This window comes from Lutra lutra, chromosome 8 (assembly GCF_902655055.1).
Source record: "Lutra lutra chromosome 8, mLutLut1.2, whole genome shotgun sequence".
In the NCBI taxonomy this organism is placed as follows: domain Eukaryota; kingdom Metazoa; phylum Chordata; class Mammalia; order Carnivora; family Mustelidae; genus Lutra; species Lutra lutra.
The window spans coordinates 114,237,269-114,255,692 of record NC_062285.1 but is presented as its reverse complement, the minus strand read 5'-3'; the positions used below and the strand labels follow the sequence as shown (position 1 = coordinate 114,255,692).

Genomic DNA, 18,424 nt, shown 5'->3' with positions numbered 1-18,424 from the left:
ACTCGATGTCATTGTCTGTTCTGATTTACTCCCTTGTGGAGTAACTCTGTCTTCTCCATTAGCTTTCTGAGAAGAAAAGTTTATGAGAGTTAAACATTTTCGTAACTTTATGACTGAAATCTCCACCCTCTTTTTACTCTTGAGTCTTAATCTGACTTGGTATAGAAGTCTCGTTTGAAAATCAGTTTTTCACTCAGAATTTTGAATCCATTCCTCCATTGTTACATACCATTCTGAATTCTGAACCTCTTGTGGGTTTTCTTTTTTTCCCCCCTTTCTGGAGATGCATACGTCTTTCCTTAGTTTCCAGTCTTTTGAAACGTAATGATGTTTTGTCATAGAACAACTCTCTACTATGAAATAAACTCATATTCTTCAGTTCTGTGAAATTATTTGATCCTAGGCTTACTTTGTCTCCACCATTTCTTCTTTTGGAACATCCACCACCGTCCCCAATCCCAGTTCTTGAACTGCTTGGACTCATTATCTTGTGTTTTTTTTCCAGCTTACCATACCTTTATCATCTTGCTTTATTTTCAGGGACATTTCCTTAGTTTCTGAGTTGTTGTTGTTTTTAAGTTTCTGTGATCCATATATTTAATCTCCAAGAGTTATTTTTAGATCACTAACTTTTTTGCCCTTGTTTTAGTATTCTGTTCATGTTTCATTGATGTGCCTTTTACCTCTGTAAGGATTTGGCTTCTTAAATAAGCTTTCATCTCTGCAAAGTCTGTTTTGGTTTAGTCTTTCCTCAGATGTCACGTGGATGATTCTTGGTTGTCTCTGCATATTTACTGGTGGAAAGCTGGAAAGCCTTGGGGCTGTGTGTGGGATTTGTCGATGAGAAGCTTCTCAGTAAAGTGATCTGGCTTGGCTATTTCACTTCCTTAGTGTACTTTGAATTGTAGTATTTTCAGGTCTTTTCTCTTCAGATGATCAAATTTCCCAGAAAAGAATCTTCAAATCTGTTACCTAGGGGGCACTCCTGAATACTGGTGTTCTGGAAAACAAGAAGAGAAAGGGGGTGGTGGTCTCAATACTCATTAAGCAGAGTTAGCCTTAACCCCTTTTTTTTTTAAGTAGCGCACCCCTATACTCAGCAGTGCTTGGTACCTCCTCCCCGCCTTCCCACAGTCTGCACTGTCTTTGTCATACCCTCTCTGATAGATTACCAGGCAGTCTTCTTCCAGGTCAGAGGGCATGGCAAATTGCCACTTGGTTGCATGGACCTGGGAACAGGCCTTGAGGACTTAGCTGCCTTTTCTTCTAATTTTGTTGTTAACATAAAACACACATATAGAAAAGTGCATAAGTCATAAATGTACAACTGAATGGATTATCACAAGTGAGCAAACCTGTTCTGTGTAAGGCGAGAAATAGATTGTTACCTGAAGCTTCAATCACACTGTCTTCTAAACATTGCCCTATCTCTCTGCAAAGATAACTAGTATTCTGAAGACTACTTTTGTCCGTTTCCGAACTGTGAACCTAAGAATCTTAGATGTATTTTGAGTCCAGCATCCTTTATTCGTCATTATGCTTATGAAATTCATCTGTGTTGTGTATCACTGTAGTTTAACTCATGATTATTAATCTACAGCTTGCTAACCCATCCCATTCTACTCTTGAGGGACAGAGTTGTTCTTAGTTTGGACCTTCTGGGTACTTCTTCAGTGTCTTTGGTAGACTTTCAAGAAGTCCTTCAATTTTTATTCACACCTTTACCCCTCCTTCCAGTGCTGCCTGGTGCTGCCAAGTACTGAGCCTTATGTAGGAAAGTCTGTTGTGCAAAGAAAGTTATCCTCTGCTTTCCCTACTCTTGGCTTAGGATTCAGCTCTCTGGGGTCTGCCAGCCTACTTTCGATTTGGTTATCTCCTCTCCGGCCTCTTAAGATTTCCTTGCAGTATTCCTTTCCCACTAACTTGGATTTTGTACGTTTTTATTTTAATACACCTTTTTGTGTGACTTTTAGGGAGGAACTTGGGTGATGCATTCTTTTTTTAAACCCAACTTGAACTTTATTTTCCATACCTTACTCTTTGTTTGATTTTTGTTTAGGTAAAATAGCTTTCTGAGAGATACTGTAGAATAACTAAATTACCTTCTTTTACAGTAAATGTGAGTCATTAGTCATTCAATATAATGGCAAGTTTTGGTTTATCGTATACTGCTGCCCTTTTGGATACTTAAACGTTGTATTTCAAACGTTTAGTCTAATTCACAGAATTTTTCTTATTAGGGTATCGCTGGAACGGACGTAGCTAAAGAAGCTTCTGACATTATTCTCACGGATGACAACTTCACAAGCATTGTTAAAGCGGTTATGTGGGGACGAAATGTCTATGACAGCATCTCCAAGTTTCTTCAGTTCCAGCTCACTGTTAACGTGGTCGCAGTGATAGTTGCTTTCACAGGCGCCTGTATTACTCAAGTAGGTTCACGGTTGTTGTTGTTGTTGTTGTTATTGTTGTTGTTTTTCATTAAAACATGTTTGTTTTAAAGCAAAAATGTGTGTATAAGCTACCGTTTTAAAGTACTTAAACATTTGAATCACTTGAAGCTTAACAATGTAGGTTAATTAATATGAAAATGTTATCCTGTTCTGTTCTTTGAGTTTTTAACTACAGAAGGCTTCCTGAGAATTGCTGAGTCCCTGAATAGTTGTGAATTTCTATTAGGAAACCTATCTTTTCTAGGATTCACCGCTTAAGGCTGTGCAGATGCTGTGGGTAAACCTCATAATGGATACGCTCGCTTCCCTGGCTCTGGCAACTGAACCCCCCACTGAATCTCTCTTGCTTCGGAAGCCTTATGGTAGAAATAAGCCTCTCATCTCACGCACCATGATGAAGAATATTTTGGGTCATGCATTCTATCAACTTGTAGTAGTCTTTACACTCTTATTCGCTGGTAAGAATTCAATGCCTGATAAAGCTTCGGTTGTTTTTGTTCCAAGCTAATACCATCCCAGATGTTTGAATGTTGCAGATTCTTCAAGAACATAAGTTCTGTTTCTGACCGCCCATGTATCTTTCTCCTCTTTGTCAGTGGATGTTGCTTAGGAAAGCACTATGATAGACAGTGGGAGGAAGTAAAAAGAGTCCTGATTTTTTTGTTTGTCCTGGCTCTGCCACTAACTTAAATATCATAGTTTTGGGGTTTCGGCGTCCACATCTATAAAACAATGGAGTTGTACTAGATGACCCCAGGTTTTTCCAACTTAACCCGTGCTGTTATTCGAGATCAAATAAAGCTCTGGCTAGGTTGTATTATTGCATACTTTTCTTGAAATGTTAAATTGTTTTGTATGATAATTACAAAGTAGTAATTTTTCATTCTTTCAGGAGAAAAGTTTTTTGATATTGATAGTGGAAGAAATGCTCCTTTGCACGCTCCTCCTTCGGAACATTATACTATTGTTTTTAATACCTTTGTGCTGATGCAACTTTTCAATGAAATAAATGCCCGGAAAATTCACGGTGAAAGAAATGTGTTCGAAGGAATCTTTAATAATGCCATCTTCTGCACAATTGTTTTAGGCACTTTTGTGGTACAGGTGGGTAATTGGAAAAGATAGTTTCGAATTTGATGATCATGTAGGAGATATTAGATAAACAGCTTGTTCCCAGAAATTGTTCGCTGCATGTGTGGGGCTTCTATATATTGCCTTAATGACACCTTAAAAGATTTTAAATACCATACGTCGAGTGAAAATATGCTGTATCCTGAAATCCCATGTTGAGCAGAGTATATAAAGCTAATACTATTTTAATTGCACTACTGATTCCGTGGTTGTGATACTTTACACATAAGCTGATACCGATTGTTTATATCATTATCAAAACTCTCATAATTTTAATGTTATTTAAGGCAAATCCTACTGTTTACCAGTTTCTAGCCTAGCTAGAGTGATCACTTAATGGCTTCAAGCAATTGATAGTAATTGTATCTATGGTTACATTTATTAAATAACAGTACTTGAAATGAATATTCTAAGAGTCACGTGATTCTGAATGCTGCTTCCTGAGTTGGTACATGCTAGTTTTTGATTTTGTAATACAGCTGACTCTTGAACAACACGGGATGGGGGACCAACTCCCACCCCCTCCCTGCCCCAGCCTACCCCAGCACAGGTGAAAATCTGAGTATAACTTTTGAACTCCCCCAAGACTCTTAATAGCCTACTCTCGACCAGAAGCCTTACAAATAACATAAAATAGTCAACACATATTTTACATGTCGTATATATATCCTTAGAATAATGGAAGCTAGAGAAGAAAATGTTACCAAGAAATCATAAGGAGAAAATACATTTACAGGACTGTACTGTGTTTACTGAAAAAAATTTATGTATAAATGAACTTGGGCAATTTAAATAGTGTTGTTCAAGAGTTCCCTATACCATCAAAACAAGATTTAAAATTAAACAGTGAGCTTGAAGGAGTCAGACGGTGATGGGGCTTGTTTTGAAATGAAGACTGAAGAATTTTAAAGTTTATTCAGCCATGGCTTATGTACTCTAGGTACCAAAACCCTAGACTTAATTGTTTCTGTAATAATTGTTTCTGTTTTAGCTTTCAATTTCCATAAACTTTAGGGAAAATGTTGCTTACTTGCAACAAGTATTTTCTGGAAGTATTTTATTCAGGTTTGTAAAAAAGTATTGTTCACGACATGTTAAAATTTTAGCTTTTCCTTGCTATAAAACTGGATTTATTTTATCTTCCTAATATATGAGGACTGCAGAAATTTTAACTGCCTCTCTATCAAGCAAATCTGGTAACTTGATTCCCAGCAAAGATTGATATACCCAGAACAGTTTAATGGGAGGGTATCATTCATCAGTGCCTCATAAATAAGCCAGTACTACTCAAAAGTATAGTCTGTGGACCAGCTCCTGGTCCGTTCATTACAAGTCCACAGTGAGGTAAGAAGCATGTGTCAGACTATAAATCCGCAGCTTCATTAATCACCCTGTGTTTCAAGGGAGGGTTTTTGTTTCGTTGCTGGAGGTGTGTGTTTGTAAGTAATAGCAGCAGTGATTCTGCTATGCAAACATGCATCGATTTGTACACTAGTGCCTGTTCCTTATCTTCTTATCATGGAGTGGCACTTTGAATAGCACTTTTGTAGCCAGTTTTAGCTGGGTAGGAAAACATGGACCTTGATTACACATATCTTGTTCTGTTTACTTCTGAAATCGTCTAGCCAGAGTCTTGATTGTAGAGCAGAGGTCCCTGAAAGGGCTTCCTATTATAAATTGTATTCAATTTCATTTCTGTCTCTTTCACTTACTAGCTGATTTTTCTTCTTGCCTTTTTTTTTTTTGACAGATCATAAAGTACATAATAATCCTGAATTCTTTGTAAATATTTTATCTCCTACTTTCTAGCGATTAACACAGAATCAGTGTTTTCAAAATAACGTTTCACGAAACATTGGTTCCTTCGGTTGCTCTTACATCCTCAGATAAGTATAGGAAATATTGCCTATATTTACTACCTGTTGTAGTTTATTAAAGCAATATAATATTATAGTTACAAGTACAAACTTACGAGTCAGTCATGGGGTCAGTTCGTTGCCTCTTAGTAACTGTGTGACTCTCTAACAAGCTGCAGCTTCTTCATCTGTGAAATGGGGACAATATATACATGAGGCTGCATCACAGAATTACTGAAGCATTAAGAGAGACCATGCACACGGGAAGCTCTGAGCTTACTCCCTGGGAGGGAGATATTCAAATGATGGCTGCTTTTTTTCTTTTTTTTCTTTTTTCTCTTTTCTCTTTTTTAAATTAAATCAAAGGCTTTGGGAAATCCTATGGTTAAGAAACTTGTTGAACTCTGTTTAATGCCACTACTTCCAAATTTTAGAAGGTAGCACCTGATTCAAGGCTCCCTCAGCACTCATTTTGGAAAATGGATCTGTGCACAGTTACACAGTTCTGTAGTATCCTGTTGATCTGAGGGATATATTAAAGAGTATGTGGAAACTTACTCTCTTGTTCTTAGAAGTAAAGGCCCCAAGTAATTAGGAAGTTTTATTCCTTACAACTCTAAAATAAAAGGTTATTATTTCTTACAAAACTGAATTAGTACAGTCATATCAATCATTGATCATTTGCCCAGCATCTTAATACACCTTTCACGTCCTTATTAAGAATACCAAAAGATAAAGTTTAAATTAAAAAAAAAGAAGAAATGGAAAACACTCAAATAAATGTTGAGCTTTTGTGCTTGTTTTCTTGGTTTACCAAGGAAAATTATTTTAGTTTGATATCTCTATTAAAATCCAAGGAAGACTGCCAAATTAGTTATGATTGACTGGGAATCCATTGGTACAAGTGTAGAAATAATCCTGACTTAGAAGAACACTGGAATTGCCAAATACATATCACTTGAATTTGAAGTCTAATACAGCTACAAAGATCGGAGTTCGTACCTTAAGAAGTTTTAAAAGGTTAATACCAAATTGATTCTCTTTTACTTCAGTATTAGGCAGCTACTCACTGCCATGTCAAAGAGAAGACTGTCAGACTCACAAGAGGGTGAATATTGGTACTTAATTCTTAATATTCCTATGTATGGTCTTAGGTCTTTGAAAGTAAGGAGAGAAGCATAAGCACTGTATTAAGGATTTTATCTATGCCGGTCATTGGACTTCTCTCTTATTTATAAGGGGGAGCAAATTTCTGAGAGTGTACCACCTAAGTAAGCACCGTGTCTCATAGAATTTCGCAAATCACTTGTCCTCTTCTACCATTCCTATTTGTCCGGACATCTAAATGTGAACTAAGAATGAACAGCTATGTAGGAGGGAAACAAGAAAGATTGACTATCATGTTCACTTTTCATAATATTTGTGGTCTTTTTCCACAAAAGTGCACTGTCTTTTATGGAAAAGCATAAATTATTCAAAGAAATTAATTCTTTGTATTAACAATACAAGGGAGTATAGTTACTTGGATCATATTGGAAACAACGTAAAGTTATTTTCCTGATCAGGAGAATTTTTTTTTTTTAACTGAACATAATCATGAAATATACATGCATTTTAAATTTTGAGCAGAGATTTCAATTTATTTTCATTTGTCTTATTTTCAGCTGTGAATATGACAATACACGTCACCATCAGGATAATCATTATTCAGCTTGAGTTTTAAAGGATACAGATTTGGGTAATTTTTGAAGTGTATGAAATGTCAAGTTTAAAAGATTTAAATAAATTTACTCTTGATTATTCCTCCAGATAATAATTGTGCAGTTTGGTGGAAAACCTTTCAGTTGTTCAGAACTTTCAATAGAACAGTGGCTATGGTCAATATTCCTAGGAATGGGAACGTTACTCTGGGGCCAGGTAAAAAGCTCATCATTTTTTGTTCAAACCTATAAAGTGATTTTTTTTTCTTTTAAATTTCCAATGTGTATTTTCTTTAATCAATTCTGTTACTTAATTCTAAGTAGTTGCCATTCTGGGTCAAGAAAGGGTATTCAAGGATATGTTTTCTTGTTTTTTTTTTTTAATGTAGTATCTGTTCTCATGTTATTATTGTTATGGTTATGCCTATGTAATAAAACACTTCAAATTTCTTACATAGTTTCTTAATTTATTTATTAGAACAAGTTTACAACAGTTATTAAGAGGATGCATTTTTAACTGCTTAAGATGCTGGTATCTCTGTCTTTTGCTCTATGACCTATTTTTGCATTTTCAGAGAAAATATTTTTACAAAAATATTACGATGTTATACCTGAGATGTTTCATCGTTTTATTATGTAATTTAACCCAAAATATAGCTAAGAAAAAAAAAAGCTCGAGTTTCAGTTCACTTAGAGAATGTTTCCATGAAAAAATAGTGGTATCTGGATAAATGGGCCACAAAATGACATTTTCAGCTCTTTGGATTGATTGGCTGTAACAATATATGTATAAAATACAATGCATGAAAAATAAGAGAGTTCATGTTTGGTATAGGCAACTGACACGAAGGCATGACATTAGTTTAAAAAGATAAGTGGTGTTGGTGTGTGCAGTGTTCATTTTAAGTCCATTGCCATTACTATAAAAGTAACTGATCGTCTACTAACATTTTCATAAACGAAAGTTAACATATGTTATGATGTGTACCTGGTGTGAGCTAATGCACTGTCATTCTGCAAGTCAGTCTAAGCGAATGTCCAGGTTTTACTGAAACTTAACTCAATCTTTATGTGACTTACCTTTTTCTTAATTAAGTTTCTAGGTTCTGAGGTTTCTCTTCTTAGTCCTATTGCATGACTCATTAATAGAGATCTTCTTTTAAGTATTGGGATCCATACTCGGGCCACCTTTCTTTATTGATTACCATTCTAGTTATTTCATAATGTTCCCTCATAGGCAAAATAGAATCCCACAGCCTCCCAGACCATCTGGCTAATTGCAGGAAGAGGAAATTCAGTACAACCAACATATCCAACGGGGATCAGCTCCTGGCTTTGGTTGACATTGTCTATTGATTTTACGTGTGTCCTGGTAGAAGGAACACTGATCTTGGTTGTCAGGAGACCTGTTCCACCTCTGTGAAATGAGCTGGTTGGACTAGAAGGTCTTTAAGCAGTTCTGATCCGGACCATGTGCTTGTTTCCTCCTGATAAGCCTGACTTCCTAAAGGAATGGCTATTAACACTCACAATTTAGTACATATTTATTACTATTTTTTGTCCTCTTCGTGTTTCCTGGGGCATCTGTTCCTGTTTGGTGTCATGATCAATCAGTATTAATCCAGTTTTAAAGAGTTTCATTTTGTTAAAAAAAAATGCATTTAATAAACAAAAACTATGTTCAGTTTAACCTTGAAGACTTTGGGGGGGGGTTTTGGTATGTTTTTTCTCATTGAACTCTTTCAGCACTAATGAAAAATAAACTTATTTTGCATCCAGTTAAGTCCACCTGCCATTTTGGTTTTATTTTAAATAAATTAATGTGAGTTTGAAACTGAATATGTATTTCAGAGCATGTTTGTGCACTTGACTGTCTTGAATGTCTTTCTTAAAATACGAAAGCTGTAATCAGGTTATTTCCACTCAGGAAAACTTCTTACCATTCCAACTCCAATCTTTTCTGTAGTTAAGAAGAGAACATACTTTGTTGTTGTTGTTCTGTGAAAGAAAGCCTAATGGACAGGATCTCACTGCTTCGTGGTGACAGTAGTGGGCCACACTTGGGACTTCTTACGCCTTTTATATTGCGGTTGGTTGGTTTAATTTCATTCGGTTTTGATTTATTTCTAAGTTCTTTCCCCTGTGTTGTAGCTAATTTCAACAATTCCAACTAGCCGTTTAAAATTCCTAAAAGAAGCTGGTCATGGCACACAAAAGGAAGAAATCCCGGAGGAGGAGCTCGCAGAGGACGTGGAAGAGATTGACCACGCTGAAAGGGAGCTGCGGCGCGGGCAGATCTTGTGGTTCAGAGGTCTGAACAGAATCCAAACGCAGGTATGGGCCTGGTAGAGAGGTAGGAGCCGTGACGGGAGCTGGGGGCCAAGGGCTCTGGGACCTGGGGAGGAGGTTTGAATGTGCTCCTTAACTTCCTTTCTAGCCTTCCCAACCCACAAAACATATTCTTGTGAAAAAAATAATACTGGTGCCTGGAATGAGTGAAAATTTTAACTGATGGTGAAGGAATGTGTCTATATGCCCCCTCAGCTCCTTTTTTCCTAGCTTTTTCGCCCCACTCCATCTCAAAATGCTACTCTTGCGTATTTATCTGCTCTGTAAAAAGTGCCTTTTTCTTTACTTTTTATATGTTGATAGATGGAATGGTCCTTTCTCTTGTTCTCTCTCTCTCTTGCTGAGCAAGCTGTCACAATCTCTGATTCCTTGCAGATGGATGTAGTGAATGCTTTCCAGAGTGGAAGTTCCATTCAGGGAGCTCTAAGGCGGCAACCCTCCATCGCCAGCCAGCATCATGATGTAACAAATATTTCTACCCCTACACATGTAGTGTTTTCCTCTTCTACTGCTTCTACTACTGTGGGGTGTGAGTGTGTGTTCCTAAGTGCATGAAATTAACATTTCCTACTTCACACACCTAACGTTTCTCATTTTCTCCTTAATGTTTGAATTCATCGTTCAGGCTTTTCATAAAGCTTTCTTTTCGTAAAGTGGATTGAGACCTCAAAGTGTTGTCGTTGTTGTTGTTTTATTTCTTAGAGGGTTAGATAGGAGGTGGAACAGTTCAACCAAAGATTAGATAGGAAACCCGTGAGCTTGTCTCTCTGCTAACTCTGATAGTTAATACGGGGAATAAAACTGTAGCTTAGAATTTGTGAAACTACTATAAATTTTTGAGTATATGCCTTTAAACATGTTTGTACTGCATGGTTTCCAAAAGCATGTGATTTGAAAATGATCTGTCCGAACCAAGAAATTATATTTTTAAAGCTAAAAATGAATCTAACATTTTTGACTTTTCATCTTGTTTAGTTGGCAAAGTTAAGTTGGTACCATGAAAAAATGTCAGTATATGGCCAGTTGTTTGCCTTCTTAGCCTAGATTTTGTGGCCATGCTTTGAATTTATTTACTTACTTATTTGTTTTTGAGACGGGGTCCCTGTGTAAGCTTCAAAATTCTCTGGTTTTTAATGGGTTGTTTTTTTTTTTCATCTATATTATCAGTTTAATTTAAAATTGCATCCTAGATAAGAAATGTTCTATTAAGTTTTCCAAGGAAGTAAAGAAAGTATACCATTGATTGATTCTTAAATCCCATTACATGTCATAATTTCTGTTAATTGACTAGAATAATACATTTTCTTTCAGGTTTTCAGTAAATGGCAAATTCTCCAAAAGCCTTCTAACCTCCTGTCATCCTCACTGTGCATGGTAGATTCTCAGAATATTGGAGGCACTAACGATACAAAGCCCACCCCATCATTCATCCCATCCCCGAAATCCGCTAGAATACTTACGCTTAATCTTGTATTTGGGCATCTGGTCCTCTCCCAGTTAAGGACTAGGAAACATGAGAAAGCTGGAGAGAGGATAAACTGAAGAAGAAAACAATGCTGTTCTAAGGAGGACAGTTTACTCGGTACCTGTTTGCATAAGTAATTGTCATTTGTCATTTCTGACAGTGTTGTAAAACAGGCAGAACAGGAACTGTCCCATTTTGCAGGTGTGAAAACTGACTTGGAAGTTTAAATGACTGGTCCATGGCTAATAAGCAGAGGCAGCATGATGTCGAGCAAAGAATAATCAAGTACTCCTAAGGACAAAACGACTCTGTTCAGCTGGGCAGGATGTTCCGTTTACATACGTGGACAGATAGGAATCTTTCTTTTGAAAATTACCCTGCTTCTGCACCTGACCTAAATGAAATGGTGTATGTAAATTGCCTGGCATTATGCCTAGGACAGCTGATGTCAGTTATATCCCTCCTCCCTGTATCTATGGGTCTCACATCGTTCCTGGCTCTTGAGGGCTTATTACCATTCATTCTTTCATCTCCTACTATTAATTAATGTTTCTGTAGTTGCGATACGTAAACATGTACAGAAGGCCTACCGTATGCCAGAGCTGCGCTAGAAGCCCCAGACTGCGCAGTCTCAGAGGCAACGAGCAAGTAGTTGAGGATTCCTACATGGTAATGAAACATGGAATTTTACAGTAGAGTCCTTAACCCACTTCGGGAAGTCAGGACACAGTACCCAAAGGAAGTAACCCAAGCTGACCTTCGATAGAAGTTTACCAGTTGAGGAAAGCAGGCCTCAGTGACAGGTACTAAAAGTAATAAAATGTCAGGTGTTGGCGAGACTGGAGTGGAAAGCAGGGATAGGGCTTCTCTCTGTATCCTGTAAGAAGGATGCAAAATGAGACTTTGTCCTGGAAGACCCCCTCAGAATTTTATTTTTGAAAAATTTCTAAGTAACAGACAAGTAGAAAGATGAATACCTGAATACCCTTCACCTGGATTTACCACTTAATCGCTTATGATGTCTGCTTTATCTGTCTCTATATATTTATATTTATATTAGTGTATACATGTTTTCTGTACCTTGAAAGTAAGTGACAAATATCCTGACATTTCCGTCTCTTAATCCTTCATGTACCACCTAAAACTAAGTCTCCTATATAATCATACTGTATTATCACATCCAAGAAATTTAACCTTGGTATCATTCTATTGTGTGCAGTCCCTATTTGGATTTCTCCAGTTGCCCCAAAATGTCCTCTATTAGAGCAATTTTGATCCTTTTTCTCTGTACGTATGTATGTATGTATGTTTTGACATTGACTTTTTTTGAAGAAACCAGGCCAGTTGTCTCATCCTGCATTATGGATCTAATTGTTTCCTCATGATTAGCTTCGTCTTAGACTTCCTAGACAGTTGTATCTCGTGGGTGCTGTGTATTCATTTTTATTTCAGCAACATCTTGGATAATTGACTCTTCATGTGGAGGTTGTCACATGACCTTAGGTATGCTCTCTTTACTGTATTTCTGTATAATTGTGTTCCAGACTTTACATTAACTGTCAGATCCACCGAAGGCCCCTCCTGACTCAGAATCTGCAGTTTAACAAGATCCCCAGGTGCTTCGCATGCACATTAAAGTGTGACAAGCCCTGGCATGACATTGATACTTGTGCACTAACACGGTTTTAAGTTTGTACATGTATTAACTCACTAATGACTCTCCCGTAACAACCCGGTAAGGTAGGTACCACTGTTACTTCCCATTTTATAGTTGAGGAAATCGGTTTGTCCAGGGTTCCTCAGCTAGCAGGTAGCAGAGCTGGAGTTCACACTCAGACCTTTAACCTCTGTCTTCCTCGCTTCACCATGCTACACTCTTCATAGAGCTAAGTGAGCAAGAAGTAAAGCAGCCTCCAGCAGGCAGGGCTTGGTAAATGCAGGAAGATAGCTTTGAGGAGAGATATTTTAATCAGTTTTAATCAGAACTGAGCGTATGTTGTGTTGCAAATGGTAGAATTCCCTTCTTCTTAAGGCTGAACAATTCCTTGTATGTAGGGACACCTAGTATGGCTCGGTCGGTTAAGCATCTGCCTTCAGCTCAGGTTGTGATCCCCAGGGTCCTGAGATCAAGTCCCACATCAGGCTCCATGCTCAGCGGGGAGTCGTCTTCTCCCTCTGTGCTGTACCCCTTGCTTGTGCACTTGCTCGCTCACTCTCTGATAAATAAATTTTTTTTAAAAATTCCTTGTATGTATATACGCCACATTTTCCTTACCTGTTCATCTCTCAGTTGACACTTAACGTTTCCATATCTTGGCTATTTATAATGCTGCAGGGAATAAAGGAGTGCACGTATCTCTGATTTTATTCCTGTGGATACATTCCCAAAAGTAGGACTCTAAAATAGTGAAACTCCTAGAAATGGAGAGTAGAATGGTGGTTAGGGGTAGAGAGAAATGTGGAAATGTTTATGAAAGGGTACAGAGTTTCAGTTCATGCAAAGACCCATAAGATCTAGAGATGTAATGTATCTCATGGTGACTCTAGGTAACAATACTGTACTTAACGTACCTAAAATGTGCTAAGAGGGCGGAATCCTAATTATTCTTACCACATACACACAAATGGTGACAATGTGTGGTGATGGATTATGTTAATTAGCTTGACTGTCATGATAATTTCAATGTGTATATGTATATCAAATCATCAACTTTTACATCTTAGATATATACAATTAAAGAAAAGAAGTGGGCCTAAATAAATGTTACCCTTTAAAAAAAAATACATTCAAATATCATTTGAAGAAATGTGTTAATTTTTTCATCACCATTGTCTTAGAGATGGTTCCGATGTGATGGTCTTTTTTTCTGGAATACCAGTATTCATGATTTCTCTTAACATTATGATAAATGATGTCTTCATTACTAAACAAGATTCATTAGAATCAATGCAAAAGCAAACACTGTGTTTGAATTGATACTGAGTAGATGCTCAATTCTGTGGATTTTGTCCCTTTTTTTGTTTTGAAAGTCTGTATGACACTAGGTTAATAAGACCTAATATCAGTGTGTACAGCACTATTTTTGCATTAATTACCCATTAACCTCTCTTCCTCTGTACAGCAAACTTTTGTATGGGGGGCGAGTTGTTGGGGTGTATGTTTAAGGGCAAAAATACCAAAAAACCTTGTGTTTTTGCGAGATTGTTGACAGAACAACAGCAGGGGTTTTGGGCTTTTGTTTTAAATCTGTTCTTCTCAGTGAACTCTAGTATATAAAGTGATTTAAGTTTTAATGTGTTACAGAGAAAAACACTAATCCTTTATAGACAAATGGCATATACTCAAATATTTATAGCTGTTTAATGGCATTTTATAGATACTTATTTGGGTTTTGTCTCTTTATTTTGTAATTAAGGGAATAGCGGGGTAGATGTGAGTTCATTGTGGCATTCAGCTTATATTTGCTTGGCTTTTTCATAGTTGGTGACACCCTAATTCCTAGCATGATGAATAGTAACCCTCTGTGCTTGACTTTGTTTAACTTATTTGAATTGTTTTCAAGACTTACATTTTTTTTTTAATTTTAAAAATCAGCTAAAGCTTGTGTATGATGAAGTTTCTGTTTCGTTTGTTTTTGTTTTCATAGGGAAAATAGTCCTATAAAATGGCTATTAAATTTTTAGCCAGTGACAATGAGATTTTCTCAGTATTACTTTGAATTCTATAACTCTTAATTCTTAGAGTATGTGGTTTTGTTGTTCTGTAGTGTCCTACTAAAATATTCATTTTTTTTACAGTGTATTGCAAGTTCCACTGCATTACATGCAAATATGATTCACTCATACCTAGCTGTTTGTGGATTCAGACTCATAAATGAACCACTTTTAAATTAAGCGAATAGTATACTGACATCTTTCTGTGTTTTCTGATGTTTACAGATTCGAGTGGTGAATGCATTTCGTAGTTCTTTATATGAAGGGTTAGAAAAACCGGAATCAAGAAGTTCGATTCACAACTTTATGACACATCCTGAGTTTAGGATAGAAGATTCAGAGCCTCATATCCCCCTTATCGATGACACTGATGCTGAAGATGACGCTCCTACAAAACGTAACTCCAGTCCTCCACCCTCTCCCAACAAAAATAACAATGCTGTTGACAGCGGGATTCACCTTACAATAGAAATGAACAAGTCTGCTACCTCTTCATCCCCAGGAAGCCCACTACATAGTTTGGAAACATCGCTCTGATTGTAAGCTGAATGTTAACACACTAGCTGCATTGTAAAGAAACAAATTGAAACTGGGTCTTTTCACATATTGTGATGGACAAGATCGTATTCTTGTCTTTGGACTTCAACAGAAGACACACTTGTACGAATGTAGATTTATTTTTTTAAAAAAAAAAAAGCAAAGCTTTCTGCCAGACTGAGGGTGCTTTTTGGGGGGTGGGAGAAACGAACTGACAGATAAACAGTAACTCAGCGTATGCTGCTGACCTGTGGATCATCAGTAGTACCCAAGAATGGTCCTGACCAGTGTATTAGCAGACCTTTAGTTTATTTCAGTCCTTGATGGGAGAGGGGGAGGAGCACAGCTGGGCGAGCAAGCAAAGAGCCCGGGATCATTGAATTGATACTTTAATTTCTGCTGTTGGCTGTTAATAATTTCGATTATTTATGTTTATAAATGATACAGATCTGTTTACAAGGTTTGTAGATACTTTTTTTGTTCCTGTTCATAGATGGGAAGCTTCCTTATAACTGATGCAGAGAAAAATTAGTCCTTCAAATACTGCTGTATTTTCAGGAAAACAAAAAAAGGGGTGTTTCTATTGAAACTGTACTAAATTTTTGCCTACAATTTACCTTGTTAAATATTGTAGATAAATTGCTAAGACTCATAGCCAAATAGATAACACTAACGCTTTGTTTAAAAAAAAACCAAAAAAAAAAAAAAAAAAAAAAACCAAAACAAAAAAAAACATGAGCAGTGGTGTTTAATGAAGTTATGGCATCTGTCCTAATTAGTTTCTTAAATACATTTACTACTTAATGGTTTTGAAACAACTGTTTAATTTTTAAAATTTTTGAAAACTTGCTAATAACCTTTGTTCAGAATTTAGTAGACTGTTTAATGTGGGACATCAACTACATAATGAAAGATGCTTGAAATGCTTTTGTTATTTCAGGCAAATCAAATTAAATCAAACTATCAAACTACAAGAGAACCTTAGTCCTTTTTGTTTTTGTCTAAACATGTTAGCTCAGTGATGTCTTGGTGAACTGTGAGTGAACTGTATTGATTTTTCTAATAAATCCTTAGAAACCTTCATACATCATGAGGGCTGTTGGCATTTTGAAAAAGGTTAACAGGTAGAAGCATACATGTTTTCCTTTTGTTTTTGAAACTTGTTTGTAAACATAAATATGCCCTTTTATTAAATAAATACATGGCAATTTTTTAAAAAGAAAAAAATTTCAGCTTCTTTACTTAATTCTGCATATATGGTACATCAGTCTGTTCTCTTTATCCACAATTGGAATCAATTTCAAGATGGTAACAGCCCCATGAAATACCACTTTAATTCCCCTGGTGGTAAATCTAATAGAATCACATTAAGAAAATCATTGCAATTTCACTGTGTGACATACTCTTCATAGAATTTGGTTTATCTAAAATAGTCTCATGGTCTAAAAATAATAATAATAATAATAATGATCACCATCATCTTTGATACATCTATTTTAATTTGTAAGTGGCCAAATAACAAATTAGGTAAAATGAGATTATATGGAAAGGTGGAAACGGTCCTAAAATATGTATATTTAGATATAGTAATTCACCATGTGCTTTCGGAATGCCCATCTCTAAGCCAATTGGGTTAAGTCTTTGTTTCTTTCTTTCGTCGAACTTCTCCCCTTTTTTGCCTCTGTCTTTACCTTTTAGGAACTGGCATTGTGTTAGGGCCCAGATTTCACCAGGAATACGGTCCTCAGGCTGACATAAAGTTTATGAGGACTCTGACATCTGAGCATGCTGACTGAGCAAAGAAATGTTTAGTTGATGGTGCTTGTTATTTTTGGTGGGCGGGGGAAAATCTGTTTCTCTCCATCAGTCCTTTGCAGTAATCCTCTGCAAGTCTTAGAAACACATTGGCTCTGCCAGCAGTTTGTACATTTATTCATCAGGTATCTATAGCAAACCATACTGTAAAAAGAGGTAGCATGATATGCGGGAACGCATATGGGACTAGGAGTCACCGCCTGGCTTCTGGTCTCGGTTTTGCCATTAACGTGCTGCATGACCTTGGGAAAATCATTTACCCGAAATGAGGGTGGTGGACTAGACTATCTTGAAGAACCCTTTCAACTCTAGAAATTGACCCTAGCAACTGGAGAAGCCTACAAGGCATAGGGAATAGAGAAAAGGGAAATGTTTTCAGTTTTCTTTTTTATTTTGGTGATGCTTAAATATGAATGTAATTTCCAAAAGATTTAGACGTGCATGTGCTTTGGAGGATTTGTATCAAGCTTTTCAGTATTCATTTTTCAACTCAAGGCAATGGCTTTTTACACCAACTCTAATCCATAAACGGGTCTTACGACATCCATGAAGTAGTAGCAAGACATGCTTAGTGTGTATTTCTCCCTTTGAGACACTGTAATTTCTACCAGAAATTTCCAGAGCATTATGTAAGTAGAAAAAAATGCAAGCAAGCTGTTAAAGATCTTGGATCCCATTATATAGTATGTATAGCTGAAATCAGCATCTGTAATTCAATCACTTTTTCTCTTTTATCCTCTAACCAAAAAATTGTTTAATTTTGCATCCCAAATGTTTTTAATCTTTGTATATTTTTTAAAAATCCTTTTCTCCTCATCATTGCCTTTTTTGTGGTTGTAAATAGACTTACTTGCACTTTGAAGATGAGTTACTCCTTGTCATCTTACAAATATGTGATATGGTAATTTTCATAACAGATGTCAGTTTTGAACCAAGAAATGGTGATTTGTTTATAAGAAAAAAAAACTGGCTTCATTTCTGTGAAATTGCTCTTTGAAAATTTCTTTTTACACGTGTAAGCCAACTGAGATACCGTGATGGTGTTGATTTCTTTCGATGATGCTTACCATCTATTTTAGCCACTGAGCCTTTTATTATTTGTCTATTTGTAAAGTTTATTTGTCTTAACTCATTTAATAAATATACTGTTTATCTGTTTCTGAATGGGGACTGAACTTTTTGAATATTGAAACTGATCAGAACATCATATTTTGGAATTACTTTTTTCTACTTGAAATTTTAAAAATCAGGTGGATGACAATTCTATAATGTACTTGAAATGTTACGGCTGTATTATAGTGAATCCTAATATGCATGATCTTGCCCGTAGACCTAAAGTGGGTATATTGTCCTTACTTTCTTACCCATAGTCTTTGATCTGTACAGCAACCCTAGATCATTTCT

The 18,424-nt window shown here is 36.5% G+C and overlaps 1 protein-coding gene and 1 long non-coding RNA gene across 7 annotated transcripts in view; one reads left to right on the top strand and one right to left on the bottom strand.

The window, feature by feature from the left end:
- ATP2B1 (ATPase plasma membrane Ca2+ transporting 1) overlaps positions 1 to 18,178 on the top strand; it is a 125,224-nt gene extending 107,046 nt beyond the window's left edge. For 2 of the 6 annotated variants that reach the window (XM_047740771.1, XM_047740772.1), the window contains exons 16-22: positions 2,241 to 2,432; positions 2,698 to 2,911; positions 3,346 to 3,557; positions 7,250 to 7,357; positions 9,292 to 9,474; positions 9,865 to 9,951; positions 14,894 to 18,178. In XM_047740771.1, the coding sequence (XP_047596727.1) occupies positions 2,241 to 2,432; positions 2,698 to 2,911; positions 3,346 to 3,557; positions 7,250 to 7,357; positions 9,292 to 9,474; positions 9,865 to 9,951; positions 14,894 to 15,205 (1,308 nt within the window). In that variant the 3' untranslated portion in view covers positions 15,206 to 18,178. Of the gene's footprint in view, positions 1 to 2,240; positions 2,433 to 2,697; positions 2,912 to 3,345; positions 3,558 to 7,249; positions 7,358 to 9,291; positions 9,475 to 9,864; positions 10,017 to 12,498; positions 12,571 to 14,893 lie in introns of all 6 variants that reach the window. The other 4 variants (XR_007129347.1, XR_007129348.1, XM_047740774.1 and 1 more) reach the window with 4 other exon arrangements.
- Positions 749 to 13,294, bottom strand: LOC125106554 (uncharacterized). Its single transcript, XR_007129351.1, has 3 exons — positions 13,230 to 13,294; positions 5,557 to 5,628; positions 749 to 1,000 (listed from the first exon to the last, which is right to left on the bottom strand). It is a non-coding gene; the product is annotated as an uncharacterized LOC125106554 (long non-coding RNA).
- Positions 18,179 to 18,424: the final 246 nt, after the last annotated feature.